The sequence below is a fragment of the Hemibagrus wyckioides genome, linkage group LG10 (assembly GCF_019097595.1).
Source record: "Hemibagrus wyckioides isolate EC202008001 linkage group LG10, SWU_Hwy_1.0, whole genome shotgun sequence".
NCBI lineage: Eukaryota > Metazoa > Chordata > Actinopteri > Siluriformes > Bagridae > Hemibagrus > Hemibagrus wyckioides.
The window spans coordinates 10089057-10109245 of record NC_080719.1 but is presented as its reverse complement, the minus strand read 5'-3'; the positions used below and the strand labels follow the sequence as shown (position 1 = coordinate 10109245).

At 39.5% G+C, this 20189-nt stretch overlaps 1 protein-coding gene across 1 annotated transcript in view; it reads right to left on the bottom strand.

Moving 5' to 3' along the window:
* Positions 1 to 20189, bottom strand: part of cemip (cell migration inducing hyaluronidase 1) — a 130535-nt gene that overhangs the window by 50581 nt on the left and 59765 nt on the right. The window contains exons 3-10 of the mRNA XM_058401724.1: positions 16481 to 16618; positions 16107 to 16245; positions 14603 to 14839; positions 13845 to 14024; positions 7886 to 7956; positions 7673 to 7768; positions 4114 to 4235; positions 2738 to 2885 (exon numbers count right to left, since the gene is read on the bottom strand). Of these exons, the coding sequence (XP_058257707.1) occupies positions 2738 to 2885; positions 4114 to 4235; positions 7673 to 7768; positions 7886 to 7956; positions 13845 to 14024; positions 14603 to 14839; positions 16107 to 16245; positions 16481 to 16618 (1131 nt within the window). The remainder of the gene's footprint in view (positions 1 to 2737; positions 2886 to 4113; positions 4236 to 7672; positions 7769 to 7885; positions 7957 to 13844; positions 14025 to 14602; positions 14840 to 16106; positions 16246 to 16480; positions 16619 to 20189) is intronic.

Genomic DNA, 20189 nt, shown 5'->3' with positions numbered 1-20189 from the left:
TTCCTCTGAATTTTTACATTTTCATGTCATTTACTTGAGGATGTGATCTTCACTCACAAATGAAATGTTAGATGAAAATCTAAAGCGCATATAAACTTCACCAGCCACTATTGCGATGCCTTGTGTACACACATGCATACAGCACTGGTGCTTGACTTTTGACGGTATTTGAAAATCCAGTGAGGAAATGAATGTTGCTCTGTGGGGGAAATCATGAAGCTTAATCACAAAGATTAAGTGAAGTAAGACTATGGCACGGTTTCTGGGCAGGAAGTGGCAGGGAGATGTATTGTAGACTCGTTCAGACCCAGCTTCTCACAAGGCAAGTTCCTTTCTGTAATTACTGCCCTTTCCTCTCACTGCCAGCACTCATTATTTGGGGTCCTTGTGTGACTGATTCGATTTGTCTCTATCCTGCTGGCTGGTCCTTTTCTCCTAAGACCTCACACGCTATTGTTCACTCACTGTGTGGTCAATTAGCCACATTCATTCATGGCGAATGGACAGGTTTGACCCTGCAGAGCCATTCAGTGACTAAAGACCGTTTCTTAATCATCAGCAGCATGATCTGTTTTAATGGAAAAAGTCTTTATGAGTAGCAATTATGGCTCAGATACAATGACACTCTATGGTACATGAAGGTAAAACTCCAAGATACTGCACTTTATTGTAATGAAAATATGAAAGAATGGGCACAAGTGGTTTGCTGAAATTTTCCTAATCATGAAAGTACTGGCTTTTAAACAATAATACTTATTAGCACATCCACTGCTGTTAGTCAAGACAATACTTTATATCAGGTTACACAGATAGCTGCCTAAAGTCACACAAAATATGAATTTTTTGCTTCTTGATTTTGTCCATGGACACAGCAACAATATTTTCACTATTTCTTTCAAAGGCATAGCAATAGAATAGCTACATTTGCTAAGATTTGCTAAATTTATTCATCTAGTGTTAATGTTGATCCCTCAGCAGTGGATAAGTAGCTAACAAAATTTCACAGCAATCTACTCAGATGTCTCCTAGATGACGATGGGTTGCTTTTTGAGTCTGGTTCCTTTCAAGGTTTCTTAATATCATCCCAGTAACTTTTTCCTTGTCATTTTTGCTTCTGGCTTGCTCATTAATTTTTATTTTAAAATTTTATATTCTGATATAAATACAGATGTTATGCAACCTATTCTTGTGACAATCATGCTCGCAGTCAGCCGATCAAATTAGCATGAAATCAACCTTTGCTGCACAACAAATGCATTTCACTCAGTTAAATAAATAGAGAAATGACTAAACAACCTGAGTCACTTCCCACTGCAATCTACACCAACATGCAGATTATTACTTATACAAATTATTGAACAATAGTATTATCAGTTTGTCTGTTATTTTGTTGTGTAATCGGGCTTTACTGCAATTTAGTTAACGGATCTAAAAGCTTACAGTAATCAATCGACTCCACCGCCATCAACCTGGTGCTGCAAACAGTTGAACTGTAAAAATCGAGTCTTCTAATTCATTTTTGTTAATGAAAGGTGTAAAATATGATGGGATGTGACCTGATGCAAAGCAACACAAACTTTCCAAAATGTAACGTGTGTTTTTTTTCTCTTCTATCACAGCAATTTGTGAACACTAACGATATTTTACTCATTAATGAACAGCAGGTTGTACTTTTTAGCAGTTTATATTTGCGTGTAATTCTGTGTCTGCAAGATAAGTTTCTCTTCTCCCTTATATTATAGCAGCTATAAATCATTGGTTTTTATATTAATAAGACAATAAAATTTAGCTTTTCCTGTCACTGAGAAATGCAAAGACATCCAACATGAAGATTTTCCCTGGTCAGAAAAAAAGCTTGTAGCTTTACCTCTTACAAAGCACTGAGATTAGAGATCAAACATGCTAAACAAACATCTCAGTGAAAACTTCACCATATCACTGATTACATTATCCATTTCTGTCCGTTATCCATTAATAAGTCCCTGTGTATGCTGTTACTACAGAAACAATAGCGTGTTAGAATGAGTGAATGAACAGAGACACTTGTTTTGTAGCCATAACTCCTGGGAAATTTCACTGATCCAGGACCTTGTGTTCATCAGTGTTGGAACTGAGAGATGACCTCCAGCTGGTACATGAGAACACGAGAACAAATAAAAAGGGGAATTTCAGCTGCACTTAAAAAAATAATGAAAGCACTTATGGAGGGATTTCAATCAATTTTAGGAGGATGCACAAGTGCATTTATTCGAATGTATAAATCAAATAAATATGGAGCATGAACTTGAACTTATGTGGCATGTTTTGGGATTTCAAAATATGTTTGAAGTCCACTTTGACTCTAAACATGATGGAGAGCAACTTGGATAAGTCAGAACTGACCTTAGACTTGGAACCATTTGGGGAATGTGTAAATCAGCTGGGAGTGTGAGTGTCTTCTTTGTGTTTTCATAACCTCCAGTTCCACTTTGATTTGACTGAATATTTACAGCTTGACAACAAACCAATAAATCCTTTAAACAAAATCTGTAATATTAGCCCATGGTTTATTATACTTCTTCAGTTTGCTCTTCTGTTCTATGCACAACCCGGGAATAGAAGCTTTCTCTTTCAATAAAGTTTTCAAACAAAACAGCTTTGGTAATCTAGAACCATATCTAATCTAGCCACATCTAATTTTTGTTATGTGGTCAAATGTCATGTGATCACGATCAGATCTAAAACAAGCCACACCTACCGAGTTTGCCACAAAGGAAGCGGATGCGATAGTTGCGGCAGATTCCTCCCAGCTGGTCTTTATTGAGACACACCAGGCCATAGTTCTTATCGAATTTGGAGAACACATCACCAGTCATGTTTGCAGGGACACCATCAACAGTTTCAGCCTGAGGAAGAAGGACACAAAGATGTAAAGATTGTGAGATGGTGAATGTACGGAGAGAGAGAGAGAGAGAGAGAGAGACACAGAGAGAGAGAGAGAGAGAGAGAGAGAGAGACAGAGAGAGAGAGAGAGAGAGACAGAGAGAGAGAGAGAGAGAGAGAGAGAGAGAGAGAGAGAGAGAGAAAGCCTTGAAAATATAATTGGACCCCTGATTAATTTTTGTAATTTTTTCAAATCATTGAACTACAGATCTTTTATTGAATTCTGTTTGCTATTTTATTTCACAACACTGAAAGTCAAAATACTGTAAACATTCTAAGATCACATTGGATTTTTGTAGAAAATATTTTTATGAACAATAAAATACTGAAATAATTTGCTTCTGAGTATTCAACCCCCACACATTAATATTTGGTAGAGCTCTAATAACAGCTTTAAGTCTTTTGGGATGCGCCTGATCCAGCTTCACGCACAGTGTTGGAGTGATTTTGGCCCATTCTTCTTGGTAGATTTGTTCCAGGTTGTTTCAGTTGGGTGATACTTGTAGACTGCAGTTTTCAAATAGTGCCTCAGATTCTCAATGTATATAGTCAATATAAATTTTTTTAATGTTTCTAAGAGGCCTAAGGAGAAATGTTGCAAAAATATAGTGGAAATGTTTGACTGTTATGTATTGTGTATGAATTTAGTCTCATGTGACAAGATTTTTAGCACAAAGAAGCCTCAGTGTGGACGGCAGCAGGCTGGACAAAGAGACAAGAACCTTTTAATGAGAAACTAAATTACATTATAAAAGCATTTTCTGTTAAGCTGAAGTGATTGTTAAATTTCTGAGCCTCTTCTTTAGCTGTTGAGCTGTTGCAATTAGCTGAGACATTATAGTGATAACAATCTTGCTGTTTGTTCTGGATTTTCTTTTTAGTGAGGTGATGAAAAAATTCAGGGATACAAAATAATTCCTGACATTCTTGCTAGAAATGTGTCAAATATCAAATGTGTTTGATAAAGCAAAAAAATGATCTGACAAGGATTTTTTTTCCCAGGGCGAAAGGTTAAATTACAAACTGATTTTATCACTTGCATTATACACATAAAGTCTGTGGAAACAGATACTGTGATATAAAAAGCATTGAAATTCATAGGCATAGCTGTGGTGAATCAAGAGGATTGTGATGCTGACAAAATTGAGGTTCAATGTGTGTGTGTGTGTTTGTGTGTGCCTATGAATCTACCTCAATATCCAGGGGGTTGCTGCATAGACGTTCTGGGAAAGCCTTATGAAGGTCGGAAAGCTTCTCCCAATCTCCTGAGCCTCTTTCATCGTCACGATCAAACCACTCCGTCCACTCAGCCTCTGCAAACCAAACACACACCCACACTCAGAGAGAGTAAAGCCAACACCTGGACACGGTTAAGCCCCCGGACTGGCTGAAAGGACAAGCTTTGTATACATATTAGTCTCATTTACATCTGCTTCGCCACTCTTTCCTGTCACACAGCATAATTAAAGCATGTCATGTGCGTGTTCCAGCCAACATGCCCATGGCCAGAGAGAATTCTGGCTCTAAGCTCAAGCACTCAAATCAAAACAGCCACACAAGCAGCTGCTCAATCAGAAGACAAGCTCCTTTACTCCTCTCAGATCAGGGCAATAGTCTCTTTTTCATGGTGAGGGAGACACTTGATTACGGTTATGGGTTTTTTGGCAGAACAAAACAACACAACACTCCAGAATATAACAATCAGTTCACACTTGTGATTTTGGATGAAGCTAATTCCCTGGCTGAAGCATTCCTACATAGATGCAAGCCTGAAATAGTAAACATAGTCAGTTCCCCAATCAGACCAGAGACAGTAAATTAAATGTAAAACCTATAAAGGCCTTTGACTCTCCTCTTTCTAACCTAATGAACGCTTCTCATTTATTAAATTTCCTTCCCTTGCTTTCCTTCCTCGCTTCCTTGGAGAAAAGAAAACAAGAACAAACATATTTACCAATTGAGACATCCTTGCTCACTGTAACATGACTTTAAAGTGCATTTAGGGAATTCGCTTACTGACGTTTCCCAGCTGTATTCACTGTATAACGAATCTGCCTACACAGAACAGTGATTAGACACCAAATTATACTTAATTACAACATTATTGCACATTTACATCACACACTTGACAAAAAATATTGCTGTTTTAGCCTAAATGAGATTCTAATTATCACCTGACTTCTCCGTATTTAAAGCAATGCATATAAATTTATATTTGTGCCAAATGTTTATTTAATTAAGATGATTCATTTTGTATCATATGACAGCTACCAAACACACAGGGTGAAGTGTTAACATGTGCTTCTTCCAAGACATGAAGCCAGCCAACCGCATCTTTTCAAAACACTGCACACTGCCCTCTTTTATATATATGAGCTCACAGATGCCCACTATTGGCTAGTGACATTGTTATTGACAGTGCAGCATATTCTATCTCTCCCACCCAGACAGCATGGCCAGTTTTGCTCCCTTTAGTTATAAATCATGAATACCAGTGCCTCATCGAGTTTTCAATTCATGACCTGCTAATAGTAGTGTGCTCTTTTTTTGTGGCATTTTGTCAAAAACACAGATACTCTAATGGTCCGCATTATAACTACTGCTTTGCAAAAAGGAACATCCATCCATTTGCTTATCCTGCACAGCATTGTGAGTAAGCTGGGGCCTTTCCCAGGGGATTCAGGGAACCAAGCAGGGGACATCCTGGATCACATATTACAGACAATTTAGAGATGCCAGCCAACCATGCAAGTCTATGGTCTAGGGGAGGAAATTGGTGTATCCAGGTGAGAACCTCTCAGCTTCAGCCACACACACAGGGTAGAGGTGGCAATTGTAACCCCAAGGAAAATGTGCTAACAACTAAGCCAGAGTGTCCCCCAGCTTTGTGACTATATTAGGTTAAAATGGCACAAAGACAATCACAAATAGTGGCCTCATGATTGAATCCACTCATGCTGGAGCTATGAGGTGGCAACACTGTCTGCTGCAATAGTGCTGCCAGTTTACCAACACACTAGTTTTGTCAGGAAATTAAATCCAATCTTTTACATTCAGTTAAAGTTCCATGTCTAAATTTAAATGGAGATGTTTATAGTGTTCATCATAAAGAATGGTGACACCAAACTACTCTAGATGAGAAAGTGGCCTTTAAGGTATCACAATAAGACAAATAAATCCCAATGTAATGTTTTAAAAATATGCAATCTGTACACATTATGATCAGCTCCCACTTCTCCTGCACCATATGTAGATTACAGGTAGAGCAGTGGAAGTTAACAAGCTGTCAGTATGTAAGATGTTGAAAATAACTGGAGATTTGTTTATGAACCAAATTGTTAGGTAAGGCTCATCCAACACAGCTGTGGAAGATGGGTGGTGAGATAAACTATGACAAGCTGATGACAGCCATTTAATGGATGTCAGTTGGGAGCAAGCCGTCTTCACAGATAAAGACTTGTTGGCATACTGTTGTTGATTCATCTAATTGGTTTGTTATAATAGAGATTACAACACTAGCTTGAAATATTTTTCTTTTTTTAATTCGCTTCTGGTATGTGTGAACTTTTCTTCGTATCTTGGAACATTTTTAGATGACAAACTTACTTCCCTTGGTAATATAGACAACATTTTTAAAAAGGCCAGGCAGAGTTTGTTTTCAATTAGGAAGCTTAAAGTTTCTGGAAAAAGTCCTTGTGTTTAAGTTACCGTTTGGTCTTGAAACTTAAATGTCAAGAAAAAAAGAAAAAGAAAAGAAAGAAAGGAGCCAAATCAGCTTGATTTGCTGTACAGGTGAAGATCCTGGCTGTCATGCCAGACCCCTTACCGCCTTATTACTGTTAATTTAAGTGAATTCCTTCAGGGTGCCTATAATTATGAAGCTTGCCTGCTGTGCCATTAAAACACAATAAGCTATAATTTTTTTCCATCTAATCATTTATATGGGTTTCTGAGGTGAGCTGGAGAAAAAGGAGAGTAAGAAGGGTTACTGAACTTTGGCCTGTTTTTGCTACACTATCTATGAAGTTCTCAGTGCAGTCGAATGAAATATTTTGCTCTGTCCATGTCCACACTATTGTCTACCAGTTTGATGATTCCTGTAGTACATTATATTGGCTCTAGATAGACCAATATACACGTGTGTAGATGTTTAAAGCAAAACATCACTGCTTTTAAATTATTTACATGGATAAATTCATTCTCATAATCTGATATGTATGACACCTATTGTTGGGTACAGCTGTCTATTTATTGTTCAAACATCACAAATTCAAACCCTGATGATGCTAATCATCCATGGCCAGAAGTCAAAGAGATAATAATTGGCTCTCTGGGTGGAAAGGGCAGCATTTACCGCTCAACTGTCACAACAATTTAAGCCAATGAAAGGCATCTATTTGCTAATGCATGTCAAACAGAGCAGTTAACACTCTTCCAAGCGGTAGAGCTGCTCTCTAAATTTCCATCAGCAGCAGTTTGGAAGGATAGCGATGACAAGCGTCACAGCTAAGCTGGCCTTCCTGATTCCAAAATCATAGCTGTTTCACATTAACGGAGTCTCAACTATGAATAAATTGGGGGACATTGTTGGATTTGACCACAATTTCACACAATGATTTAACTTTAAGAAATCCTGTCTATTAGCTCTGAAGTAAAGGATCTGAAAAGAAAGTGAGGCTCTGATTAAAAATCAAGGGTTTGGGATACAGGTGATAAAATACATAAAGGGAATAGAGTAGATTATTCTCACCCTGCACCCACTGACTGACAGTGGTGACAACAAAGTGTTCTCCATAACCCGAGTGAAAGGAACTTGAGCTCCTAGCTTCTGATGATGCCTTGGTTCCTGTATTTCAAAACCAAACACACACACACACCAAAAACAATATTAGTGTTAGCAAACTACCTCCACAAATGTCACCAGAATTTGTTTTCTACTGAGTGAATTCAGAAAGAGCTTCACCTTGATAAACGGCATGATCCTCCACCACTGACGATGTATCCCCTTTCACTGTAATAAAACTCCACGGGTGCCTGGAGACACAGTGACCGATAAGGAACCATAGGGACAAGAGAAAATAGCAGATGAGCAAAAATTGATACAGAACATTAAGGTATTGAGGTCAAAGAACAAGACCACTGTGAGACAGAAAGAGAGTCAGACATGGAAAGAATTATATTCAGAGGGTTACATAACTTAGAGAAAGGCAGGTAGATAGACAGCTAAAAACAAAAATGTGCTTTTTAAAGCACAGATTTGTTACTATTAAAAAAACATGGCTGTACATATGAGAACTGGACAGTGTAAAAGGGTAAATGACACCTGATGAGGTCATGAGAAACAGCAGTGTCACAAACTCATGAAAATCAGATCAACTTGTGGAGGGTGAGACACTAGAGCTTTTCACATTGCACTTAACTTCAGGTTATCATCATTCTAAACCCCGCTTTTAACCCCAGGTTAAGAAAATTTCACACTTGTAATTTAGGGCAGGGGTTGGTATGGCTTTTTATACATGGTTATGAAACCCTACTCTGGAGCAGCGTTAGCAGGGCTTTTGTGATGTTAACCCTGTACTGCAGTGCTAAACGTGTATGGTGTGAAACAAGCAGTGTTAGAATGTTACAACTAGATGCATAGCAAATTCCTGTGTACACTTTAACAATAGAAATCCAAACTGCTTTCATAGTCATGCTGTTAGAAAACAGAAAATTTATGATTTCAGATAAGAGATAAGAGAATTGAACACTGCTGCAGAATAAAGAAATGCATTCAATTGTAAAAGTGAGCAAGACATCTCTGTCTTGAAGAAATGCACTAAAATGATAATGATAAAGTGAAATAAAGTGTGATGTCCGTCTAAAGCATTTCTGGACAGGAAGGGTAATTACAGTGGGATATTTTCTCATCTTCCCCCTGGTGTGAATGTTCCATCTGAGGGACAGAGCGAGAGAGAAAAAGAGAAAGTGCCGGACTAGCTAAGGCACACTGCAATTTTGTTGACTGACAGGCGTCTCTGGTTCAACAAGAGCAGATTGCGTAAGTGAAATCTAATCAGTCAATTGCAAAACTGACCATGTAAAATCACATTCCACCAAGACCTTATTTTCATTGATTGAAATTTTTTACATAAACGAGTTTGCTTGCTAATGAACTTCTAAAATTCTCCCCATCTCCATTCCTTCCATTCATTCTTTGAGGAAAGTCATCAGGGCACCAAGAGAATATGGAAATTGGTTTCTTGGGGTGTTATTGCAGTAAGAGTCAGAGCAATATTTCTTTGGCCACGGCAGGATTATTGCATATGCATTGCATGAAATGGTCCCCGGCACACTGCCAATCTTTAAGATGTCTTGGTGATGGTGTGTGTCCAAGTGTGTGGCTTTAAAAAAAAACATGGAAGCCCCCATCTATTATTTCTTATTCACTTCTTCATGACTTCTCTCAAGGTGTAAATATTTAACTGTAGGTGGAAATATATGGAAGAACTTTAAGCACTAGCCAGAACAGCGAGTGAGTTTCTTTCCTGGGAGACTGTTTCAGGGGTGATGTTTGGTTTAGTTCCTGAGACAAGCTCAGAGACATGCTTATATTACTGATTCAACACATGCGAGACTGCATTCATATAAATAGCCGTTCTTGTGCATTCGGATTGTAAGAGACAGTTGATTTATATGGGAATATGTGAGAAGACTTTTGAGAAGATTTTTTTGATTTTACAAGGATACATTTAAAGCATCCAAAAAATTGATATGATTTGATGTATTGTAACAATTCTGTGTTATACAATCAGTGTGGGAAAATAAGTGCTTCAAGGAGTAGGGTTAGGGTTAAGGTTAGGGTTAGGCCATGCCTCCTTTTCCAGGGACTAACAGATTCATAAGCCACGCCTCCTTCACTACTTCATTATTTGATGAGAGTACAAGAATGAGATAGAAACTCACAATGCATTTCAACAGGTCTAAATTAGGTCTTGTGATTCCTCAGAGGTGCAGAGGAGGTCCTAGATTGGAGCGAAAAACCATCTGCTCCCGTTTATTAAATCTGGGCTCAGACTCGGCCTGGGATTCACACACTGACTCTATGCTGCATAGAATTTATTGAGGACCGACAAGCAGCTGCTAGGAGACTTGGATGTAGACTGTCTTGCCTGAGCCTAATCATGCCATTTGTAATTAGTAGAGAAAATGGGGAGTGTGTTGATAGTACACAGATACGGGCAGTGTGCTGCCTGATAGGGGAGTATCCAATTAAGTGCTTTGGGTCCAGCCAAATGCTAACATTGTCCATTTTTTACAAAAACGACAAATAAATTGATCAGAGAAACTAAATGTTAAACTAGTAAGGCCAATTGAAACATGTTTAGGCTTGCTTGCATCTAAAGGAAGTTAGTTTAAACTATCTATGATCAAATTTCACTTACAAATGATACATTAAAAGTGTCTTTTTAAAAAGTGCATTCAATTATATTCAACTCTTAAAAAACTGATAAAAATCTGTCATCTCAGTTAGGGATTTGCAATAATGAATATATATTTGGTTAATATTCGGTGCAGGAAGGAATACAACATAATATAATTTCAATTAGGGTTAGGGTTAGTGTCTTTAGAAGAAAAGAAAACAGTATTTTTAAAAAAATGTGGCTTTAAAAAATGACTACATTCAATTACATAAAACTTTTAACTGATAAAAATCTGTCATCTCAGGGATTTGCATTAATGAATATATGTATTCAGTTAATATTCAGTGCAGGGAGGAATACAATATAATATAATATAATCCCAATTATGTCCAGTTCAGTTCACTAAATGTGAGAAAACATTCATGTGGAAGGTGAATATTTATGCACACTGTATTTAATGGGTCCTAATAGTGTATAATTTTTCCACAGCAGTTAAACATCTCTGCTTAGAGTGACATGTGTTTATGTAATGGAAGTAATAGAGACGTACAGCAAAAGCTTGATTGGATGTCAGTTCAGTATTTCAGCCCGTAGCCCTGGTGTAAGTGCCCCTGCTCTGGCATCTTTTAAAATTCACACTGTGTGCTACTGAGATTAATGTTTACAAGCAGTGAATGAAAACACCGATATGAACGCTCCACATGGAGCAGCACTCAGCATAAAGAGAAAGTGTCACAGAGCAGTTAAGACATGTCCGGTGTAAAACGGGCTTAATCTGCAAACACAAGGTGTTTTATGTCTTTTACGACTTTTAGTAACAGTTGTACTGAATGTTATTGGAAACATATTTCTTTAATATCCTTCATAACTGAGGCTTCATAATTGACACGTCTCTCCTGCCTGCATGAGAATAAAAACTGCTATCTCGCAAAATATTGCCAGACAGAGTAATATGATCATATAATAATATAAATATTGTTATACTGTGTCACAGTATGATTTTTCTGAGAGATACTGGATATAGTGAGCATTTTTTTAGATTCATTACAAACAAACTGACTGGAAGCAGCTGGAAGTCTTTTGACTGGGGAGGAAAATGGGGTATCTAGAGAAACCCCCTGAAGCATGGGGAGAATATGCAAACTTCACACATGCAAGGCAGAGGCAAGAAACAAACCCACAAACGATCCAAGGTAAGCATACTAACCTCTAAGCCACTATACTCCTCTATACACCAATCAACCGTAACATTGAAACCACTGCCAGGTGAAGTGAACAATGTACCATCTACCTAAACACTGTTGCAGACCAAGTACACCCTTTCATGGCAACAGTATTTCCTTATGGCAGAAGCCTCATTCAGTAGAATAATGCACTTTTCCACAATATGTTCAAAAACGGTTTACTTCCTCCAAATTCCCCAGAGCACAATCTGGTCAAGCGTCTGTGGGATATTCTGGACAAACAAGTCTGATCCATGGAGGTCTCACCTCACAACTTACAGGATTTAAAGGATCAGCTGCTAATATCTTAAGGTCAGATACCACAATACACCTTCAGAGGTCTTGAGGAATCCATGTGTTGATGGGTCAGACCTGTTTCGGTGGCACAAGGGTGACTTGTATTATGCAGGTGGTTTTAATGTTATGGCTGATCACTGTGTGTGTGTGTGTGTGTGTGTGTAATTATTATTACTGCAGCACTATTGATTTGCTGGCTGTTAATTAGCAAATCTACATACAGTATGATGATATATAAAACGTATCATAGAAATCTTTAAGATTCTTTAAGAATCGTGATATGATATAGTTTCTTTCAGCCCCAACCAGAAAAGCCAAACAGTGATTTTTGTATTTAAATACTCAGTGAGCGCTGACTGTTTATACATCCAATACTGAGCCAGTCTGGACTCACAGATGGCACAACTATCTAAGGGTTTGGTCTGCTGTTGGGAGGTCAGACTTTCTTATCCCCAATGACACCATAACTATCTGTAGTTAGGAGCCAGGCTTGCCAACATTCTGTCAGCTCGATATTGGAAAGAATGTAGGTTTTAAGATGGATAGTGTGCTGGGAGCCATTACTTCTGTATTCCTCACGATAACAATGATGATAATCACCACTATTACCACAACAAGGGAGAGACACTTCATTTTTCCCATTTTAAACTAAACACACAGAAGCTTGCACATTTCGGCACAGCCAGAAATTTTGAGTGTTCTCACAACATTTTAGTTTTTACAAAGTCAAACATTAAGGACATTAAGTTTGTGTATGCTTTCAGTGGCACAGTGATAGCTGCTGCTTCAAGACAGTGATAGCTGCTGCTACTTGTTGCATGCTATGCTAATTAACCTAGGACTGCATAACAAGTGGCAGTGCCACAGTGCAAAAGCAAAACAGTTACCACTTTTGGCATAATTAGCTTCCTGCACTCACATTTAGCTGCCTCTTGCCACTTTGACAGCAGGCGATAAAATCAACCCTACTGTACCACATAGCATTAAGGGTAGATCAATATCAAACTACAGGTCAATTTCTCAATATCACAATTATACTGGATTTCACTCTGCTTTCTAGTTCTTTTTCTTTTCACTTAAAAATGCAAGAATAAATCTTTGCAATACTGTGCCAAGACTTTACACAGTCTACATTATCATGTCAAAGATTGAGAATCATCAGTGGTGGGAGGGCCTGAAATATTTTAGCAATAAAAATGCTTAGACCATTTTTGCACTTTAGTCACCGGCAATAAAGTGACATGCAGTAAATCATTTTATTGGCAACCACACCCTGAATCTAGGACAGCATAATCACCATTGATCTCTAAGTGGGAAGGATAGCTTTCTTCTCTCCTCAGTAAATCAGAGATAAACTAGCCAATTGCAGTTGTCTGTTGCATGTACTGAATATGTACATAGAACAGGGCAGATAGTGCTCTCCTCCAAGCATGTTCAGCAGTCCCATATCGGGTGGTTTCATGCATCTTGAACATTGAATATTGATTTATAGCTGTCATACAATAGGAGAGACTTGGGTATTAAAATAAAATCGGCTTGACTTACACTTACTCTGCCCGTAAAAACATGTTTTTGTACTTTTGGTATATTTTAAGTTGGTCCTTGTCCACTTTGAACTAGCCCTAAAAAAGTCAATTCTATTTCACTTAAAGGTCCTTTAGTGACCCTTAAGATCTTGAATCCTACAACAGTTTGTTTAGATAGTTTTAAGAACCCTTAACTGTAACAACAACCTCTTCATGAACCTGTGAAAAGTGCTTTTTAGAAGAGTGTACGTTTTGTGTTGTATACAACCATGACATTTGCTTTTTCCACATCCTCAAAAGAAGCTTTAAATATATTTGCTCTAACAGAAAAATATCTGATTCTAAATGACAAGGTCCTTCATGAAGCACTAATGGGGTTGAGACATGTCCGGTCAAGTTTCCACTCTGATGTTTATTGAGGTTTAGGCATTTTCATGGAGATTTCTAACTCAGTGAGACTCCAAAACCTGTACCTGAATCCAATCCGATGAAAATGCCGGCTGCCCAGCTTTGCCAAGGTTTTCCTAGCCGAGTCCTCGAGGTTGTTCGAGCCCTCATCGTTCACCATCATGGCAAGGATCTGACCATCCTCAACTGCCTCCACATACTGGGCCAGGCGCCTGCTTTCATCTTTACTCCGATAAGTGTCAAACCTGCAAAGTAGGTCACAGAGAAATACATTATCTAACCATGGAAGTTTCTGGAATCAAACAAACATTCCAGGAGAGTTGGAGTAAGTTGCTGTTTTGAAGGCAAAGTACAGCCAAAGGCCAGGTTATTCTTCTGTAATGAGAAAAACTGATTATAGGCCAATCATGCAGGGCTGGAAAGACAGTTTTGTTTTGACAATTGGTCTAAAGTTTCTGTTTCCTGGTTTAATGCCAGCCAGTCGATAAATCATTATTTTGTTGATGTAATGAACCACAATCCGTTAAATGGCAAGATCATAGCTTAGCAAAAGGAAAAGCAGATCATAGAGGAAGCAATGTCAGAGGAGACGGATATAGAAGACACTGAGAAGGATAGATTGAGAAAGGAAATGAGAGTTATTCATGATGTGGTCACTGACACGGAGACAGACTGGTGGAGTTATATAAAAATGATTAGATAGACAGAGTTATACTTAAGGGAGAGACAGAGATGGACAGTGGCTTATACATGATGGAAAGAGAGATGTATATCAAGATTTAGAGAGAGAGAGGGAGAGAGAGAGAGAGGCAAGAACACTGACCTATCATTGCGTAGGACCTCTCCTGTTGTGGGCTCGATGACATGGACAATGATGCCCCGGTTGCCCCAGCTTCTCTCAAAATGGTAGCTGTTTTCATTTCCTTCTCCAGGATGCAGTGTTTTGTTAAGGAACGTCCATGACAGCTTCTTCTCAGCGTGAATCTCAAGCGTCCCTCCTGTTCCTACACCAACATATTTTCTCCCAAAATAACTGTGTTCATCACCGGTGTCATCAGATCTGTTACAAAAAACACAGCAAATAAACAGTTAACACAGGTCACTATTTTCAGTGGATCTACAGCGCAACATTTTGGTTACTACCTATAATAGTTGTTTCCTCTAATGGATTAAATAGATGGAGACTGAAAAGCAACAGATGGGTTAGTCAGTAATTGTATTCTTACTGAGTGCTGTCATATGTTTACCTGCTAAAATGGATGTTGTGTGTTGGTGGGCAGAAATGAAGACTGTGATATAAACAACCATTATACTTTTATTCCAGAGATATCAGGCAGTCTAGTATGAAATATAGATACAATGTGGACAAGGAAAGGCCAAAGAAGCAGAGCTTCGTTTTTACATGAACAAAAACATAAAATACTGTAGATAAAAATGAGACACCTTTCTGAGTTAGCAGAATCAAATGTTATGACATTCACTTTTATATGTCTTTCCTTGTCAAGCATTATCTTAAAGCAATAACTCAGCATCAGTGTGGTTTATTAAATTTTCCATGTAAGAGTAGGTGATTTGCCAGGATTTTGAAAAGATACAAACACTCATGTAGCTAAGAAGTAAGAGAAGCATATAGCTACTAGTTTAGCATTGTGCAGCAGACTTGCATGAAAGGACATAACTGGAAATTGGAGATGCCATTTGTATATAAACACAGGTAGACAGGTTATCAGAGGAAAACAGTTAATTATAAACAAACAGGTAAATAAAACCAGGATACACTACGTACATAGGACAGGGATCTCGAACAAGAAAAATTAAGGCTTGGACCTAACAGAAAAATGCATGAATAGACATTGCAACTAAAACAAAACAAATGGATACAAAATGAGAGCAAACCAGTGACCAGATATGGGTTGAAATCACAGTAAACATGAGCTTAGGGAGCGATAACACACAGAGGGGGGTCCTTGACACATCCTATGTGAGAGAAAGTATCAGGCAGATTGATACCAACAGTCTATGTGTTGAGGAAAATTGTTATTCTAGCATCAAGGTGGTTGCTAATGTAATTTAAACAAAAATCACATAAGCAAACACAGTAAGAGGAGATTTATGTACGCTGTACGCACAACATTAAAGTAGAGATTACAAGATTCCATATGTTGCAACTACATTAATAGCTCCAGAGATAAAGTTAAAGAGCAAACATGTCTTTTGCTGATTAAATTTAATTTTTGTCCAAACCTTATTACAGGAAGCTATATTGCATATAAGACCTGCATATTATAATAAAGTGGGTTATTTAGATAGTGATACTCTGGTATTACCTGCCATAGAGCGAGATGGTGAGGTTTCCTTTATATGGACACTCAGGACTGCCGATATGCAGCTCGCCATTGTTCCCAATAAGGATGTGTTTGGCACGAAGTATGATGGGCTGGTTAGTGTCAGCGATCACAAGCTTTCCTACAGAGGACACAGAACACTTCCATGACACGATCTCAAACCCAAAACATCCATGACCTTTCCTTTTAAGGCATCCAAGCTGCAGCATTAACCCAAACATGCTCTTTACTCATAGGATAGATGTGAATGGATTTCTCCCTCAAGTGAAACAGATGATCCTTTCAGTTAAACAGACTTAAATCCCCTGCGATTCATTTTATAATGCTTGAAGGAAGGTAGTACAAAGGAAAAATACCTCCGTTGAGGATCTCAATGGAGTGGACGGTGGCGGAGGAAGTAAGAAGCAGCTTACGGCCATAGCCGATGGTGACGCGGTGAGATTCACTAAAGCCAGGAGTCCAGGGCTGTAACCCAGGCATCTGATCTGGACAAACTGTGGAGTAGACAATCACATACAGTATATACACACCGAACACCGTGACTCGATTAACCAGACACATATTATACTTTAGTGCATAAAGCATGGTGTAAGTTATGATTATGATATTTGATTTATACAAAATGTCTAGCATTTCAAGTACATTTACATTTACATTTCTGGCATTTGGCAGATGCTCTTATCCAGAGCGACATACAAAAGTGCTTTAAGTCACTATCATTGAAAACATTAACACTGGTTCAATAGGTTACAGACTTAGGATACCATTAGCCTAAAATTGGAATTTTTAAAAAAAAAAATTTTTAAGCCATATAACAATACATAAACAGGGAAAGATAAGAGCTAGTTTAAGTGCCTCAGGAAAAGGTAGGTCTTAAGACGTCGTTTGAAGACAGTCAGAGACTCTGCTGTACGGACATCTAGGGGAAGTTCATTCCACCACCTCGGTGCCAGAACAGAGAAGAGTCTAGATGAATACCTACCTTTTACCCTGAGAGATGGTGGGACCAGTCGGGCAGTGCTAGTGGGTTGGAGGGAGCGAGGTGCAGTGCGAGGAGTAATAAGATCTTTGAGGTAAGATGGTGCTGGTCCATTCTTGGCTTTGTAGGCAAGCATCAGTGTTTTGAATCTGATGCGTGCAGCTACCGGAAGCCAGTGAAGGGAACGCAGCAGTGGGGTGGTGTGGGAGAACTTAGGCAGGTTGAAAACAAGCCGTGCAGCTGCATTTTGGATCATTTGCAGTGGACAAATTGCATTCAGAGGAAGACCTGCCAATAAAGAGGTGCAGTAGTCCAGTCTCGAAATAACCAGAGACTGAACAAGCACTTGAGTAGCCTGTGTGGATAGAAATGGTCGGATCCTTCTGATGTTGTACAGAAGAAACTGACATGAGCGTGTCACATTGGCAACATGGGAGGAAAAGGACAGTTGATTGTCCATGGTTACCCCAAGGTTGTGAGCAGTGGCTGAAGGGGAGATCATTGAGTTGTTCAGAGACAATGCAAGATCCTTGTCTGGGCATGAATCACCTGGGATGACCAGCAGTTCAGTTTTGCTGGGATTAAGTTTCAGCTGATGAGCTGTCATCCAAGATGAAATGTCTGCCAGATACGCTGAGATTCGGGCAGAAGCTGTGGTATCTGAGGGAGGGAAGGAGAAGATAAGTTGGGTGTCATCAGCATAGCAGTGGTATGAAAAGCCATGTGAGGATATAACTTTGCCAAGAGTGTGAGTGTAGACGGAGAAAAGGAGAGGACCAAGTACTGAGCCTTGTGGGACACCAGTAGAGAGTCTGCGTGGGGCAGATGTCAAGCCCTTCCATGTTACCTGATATGAGCGACCATCCAGGTAGGAAGCAAACCATTCCCATGCTGTTCCACAAATTCCAAGACTCCTTAGGGTGGACAAGAGAGTCTTGTGGTTAACTGTGTCAAATGCTGCAGTAAGGTCAAGGAGGATGAGGACCGATGACAGCTTGGCTGATCTAGCAGTATGTAGTTTCTCAGTGACTGCCAAAAGGGCAGTCTCTGTGGAATGTGCTGCTTTGAAGCCAGACTGGTTGGGATCATGAAGGTTATTCTGCAGGAGATAGTCAGACAACTGATTATAAACAATTTGTTCGAGAATTTTGAAAGAAAGGAGAGAAGTGATACTGGTCTGTAATTATTGATGTCAGAGGGATAAAGCAGGTTTCTTTAGTATAGGGATAACCCTTGCTTGCTTAAAGGCAGTTGGTACCTGTCCTGATGTAATGGATCCATTGATGACTGTGGTGATGAAGGGCAGGAGGTCAGGTGAGATGGTCTGGAGCATAGTGGAAGGGATTGGATCCAGTGGGCAGGTGGTGGGATTGGAGGAGTGGATGATTTGTGAAACCTCTTCTGCTTCTATGGTTGAGAGATGCTTCAGTGAAGGAGTAGCTGAGTCCTGGCTGTGTAATGTAGATGAAGTAGGGGTGGATGTGAAGGTCTGGCAGATGTTCTCAATCTTCTCTGTGTAAAAAGTGGCAAAATCTTCAGAGGTCAGGGAGGATGGACTAGGTGGAGTTGGAGGGTTGAGTAGTGCAGAGAAGATGTTGTGGAGCTTTCGGGGATCTTGTGCAGAAGCCTCAAGCTTTTCCTTGTAAAAGGAAGTCTTGGCAGAAGTCATGTCTGAAGAGAATCTGGACAGAAGCATTCGATAAGAGGTGAGATCTGCGTCCAGTTGAGATTTCTTCCACTTCCTCTCTGCTGTTCGTAGTTCTCTCCGATTGTTGCAAAGCACATCTGACAGAAAAGGAGCAGGACAAGAAGTCTTCCTGCGTTTAGTGGGTAAAGGGCAGAGAAGGTCCATGGTTGATGAAAGAGAGGAGATAATAGTGTCTGTAGCTGAGTCTAGGGGTAAGGAGGAAAAGGAGTCATAGTCAGGAAGAGATGAAAGAGTGTAGAAGCTACAGAGGAAGGAGAGATAGAGTGAAGGTTCCGGCGGATGAGAGAGGGATGTTGGGAGTTACATTTGGGTAGTACAGGAAGAATGAGCAGTCATGTCTGTAGCTGGGGAAGGGCAGGTGAAGACCAAGTCCAAGACGTTTCCTCCCTTGTGTGTTGGAGGGCAGCTGTTAAATGACAAGGAGAACAAATTCAGAAGAGTCAGAAGGCCAGAAGACTGAAGCTTGTCAGATGGGAGGTGGAAATCTCCAAGAACCATCAGAGGGGTGCTGTCAGAAGGGAAGATGCTGAGGAGTGTGTCCATTTCTTCCATGAAGTCTACCAGGGGACCAGGAGGACAGTAGATGACAATGATGTAGAAGTTGATTGGAGATGTAACTGAAACTGCATGGAATTCAAAAGAAGAAATGGTGAGATGAGACAAGGGGAGAGGTGTGAAACACCATCTCCAGGACAACAGAAGACCTGTGCCACCACCCCTGCCTGATTCTCATGGTGAGTGAGAGAAAGCATAGGCAGAGGATAGAGCAGTCGGTGTAGCAGTGTTTTGTGGTGATATCCAGGTCTCGGTTAGTGCCAGAAAATCAAAGGAATAGTGGGAAGGTAAAGCTGAGATGAAATCAGCCTTCCTTACAGTGGACTGGCAGTTCCAGAGCCCACCTACCACCACTGTTTGAGACTGAGACAACAGGGGAGGGTAGATGAGATTGCTGGAAACACGACCTTTGCTTCATGGGTAATAATGCCTGTGTCTGTAAGAGGTAAGAACAGAGATGGGTTTGAGGCACATGTCTGGTTTGGTCAAAGTGAGGTTAAGTGCAAGTTAAAAATGTAACAGGACAAGAAAGTATGTTAGTAGACACTTACTATAAACAGGTCTTGACCAGGCTAGATGCAAACACAAGTGTCTGTAGCGGAGAGCCTTCAATATAAATTAGTAAGCCCTGCCCACAATTCACACCTTAAGGGAGACTACTCTTGATTAATCACCTGAGACAACTAAGCGTAGACCAACACTAAAGGATCAACAAGCTATACAATATAACACAGTTCAAATAACTCTAGAACCAACCAAGTTAAACAAATAGTACACAAAGTCAGAATCCTACCTTACCAGATGGAATAGATTCAAATGTAGA